The 1,509-nt window shown below is 63.8% G+C and overlaps 1 protein-coding gene across 1 annotated transcript in view; it reads left to right on the top strand.

The window, feature by feature from the left end:
• NBEAL2 (neurobeachin-like 2) overlaps positions 1-1,509 on the top strand; it is a gene marked incomplete at its 3' end in the record, with an annotated part of 17,523 nt that overhangs the window by 5,777 nt on the left and 10,237 nt on the right. Inside the window, exons 13-16 of the mRNA XM_009333305.1 lie at positions 424-577; positions 720-878; positions 970-1,129; positions 1,308-1,393. Of these exons, the coding sequence (XP_009331580.1) occupies positions 424-577; positions 720-878; positions 970-1,129; positions 1,308-1,393 (559 nt within the window). The remainder of the gene's footprint in view (positions 1-423; positions 578-719; positions 879-969; positions 1,130-1,307; positions 1,394-1,509) is intronic.

The raw sequence follows: 1,509 nt of genomic DNA, 5'->3' as shown, positions 1-1,509 counted from the left end.
TCTGGTGGGGGGGTGGGGTGGTGGGTGCAGGACCTTCCCCTCCCCGTGGCCGTGCCCCATCCCCAAGCCTCCACCCAGAGCTGTGCCCGGTCAGCCCCAAAATCCACCCCCAGCGTCTCTCCGGCAGCGACCAAGAGCGTGGTGGTTTCTGCAACAAGCTGATGCCCTTTTCTTGTCTGACCCAATGCGTTTCTGCACGCCCGTGACACTGGGGGTGCTCACACCCTGCAGAGATCCAAACGCGTGGGGTGGACATTTGCCGGTGGGCAGAGTTGGCCAGGAGGGATGTCCACACCAGGCTGCCCCGGGGCTCCTCAGGCTTCATGGTGGGATTTGGGATCATGCTGGCGATGGGTGACAAGGTGCCAGGAGGGTGGTTGTGCACATCCCTAGAGGGAATGCCCATGCATGTCTGTCCATCAGCACCTCCAGGGAGAAGACCACAGCCATCGACGACATCAAGACAGTGCAGATGTCCCTCTTCAGCTTGGTGAAGGATTTCTTCTGCAGGAGCTTCTCTGGGGAGGAGATGCAGAGCTTGCTGAGCTACATGGCTGGGGCGCAGGATGAGCAGCAGGTACGGCACCAAGCCACCCTGGTCTCCAAAGACCTCAGTGTGCCATGGGCTGGCCTGATGCTTGGCAGCAGGTGGGGAGAAGCCGCTGAGGTCCCGGTGGGGTACATGGAGGGCAGTGGACAACCGGCCCCATGTCCTGCAGGTCTGCGGGGCGCTGGAGGTGATCCACAGCTTGCTGAAGGGCTCGCCTGCCCAGGAGCAGCTCTTCGCCTTCCTCTTTGAGCCGGGCCATGTGGAGGTCCTCTTCTCGCTGCTGGTGCAGAAGAAGTTCTCAGATGAAGTGCGGGAGAGGGTCTTCAAGGTAAGGCAGGTCCCCAGCGCCAGCCTCTTGCCATCCCCAGCGGCCGGGGGCTTTGCCGCAGCGGGGTGGCCACCTCTCTCTGTCTCACCAGGTCCTCTACAAGATGCTGAAGTACGAGAAGGTCCCTGAGCGCAGCAAGAACCGCCTGAAGCTGAAGGACATCGGGTACCAGGGGCTCATCGCCTGCCTCAGCGACGTCCCCGGCTCCATGCTGCTCTTCCGCTGCCTCTCGGAGCAGGTCCTCGGGGCAGGTACCACGTGCCCTGCCGAAACCAGGCTGGCCCTGGCCACCCATCCCAAATGCGTGCCATGGGGTCACCGCTGGTGGCTTCCCACAAGGCTCAGCCGGTCTTGGGCCTGGGGGCCTTTGGTGGCTTTTGGGGACAGAAGGACCTGTCCCACCACCGTGCTCTCTCTCCTTGTCCACAGACCCCCCCAACTACAAGGACCTGGTGGCTGTGGTTTACCTGTCCCACCGGGCCGAGCTGACCGTCCGGCTCGATATCTGCCGCAAGGTGAGCGGGGCCATGGGCACGAGGGGCTGTGACCGAGCAGTTGCCCTGGGCCTGAGCTGGCCGGAGCCACCCACGGGCACCCAGCCGTGCCCAAACGCGGGGGCCATGGGGATGGT

This window comes from Pygoscelis adeliae, unplaced genomic scaffold, assembly GCF_000699105.1.
Source record: "Pygoscelis adeliae isolate BGI_AS28 unplaced genomic scaffold, ASM69910v1 Scaffold88, whole genome shotgun sequence".
Classification (NCBI taxonomy): domain Eukaryota; kingdom Metazoa; phylum Chordata; class Aves; order Sphenisciformes; family Spheniscidae; genus Pygoscelis; species Pygoscelis adeliae.
The sequence above is the reverse complement of the archived record's forward strand: the minus strand, read 5'-3'. Positions and strand labels throughout refer to the sequence as shown.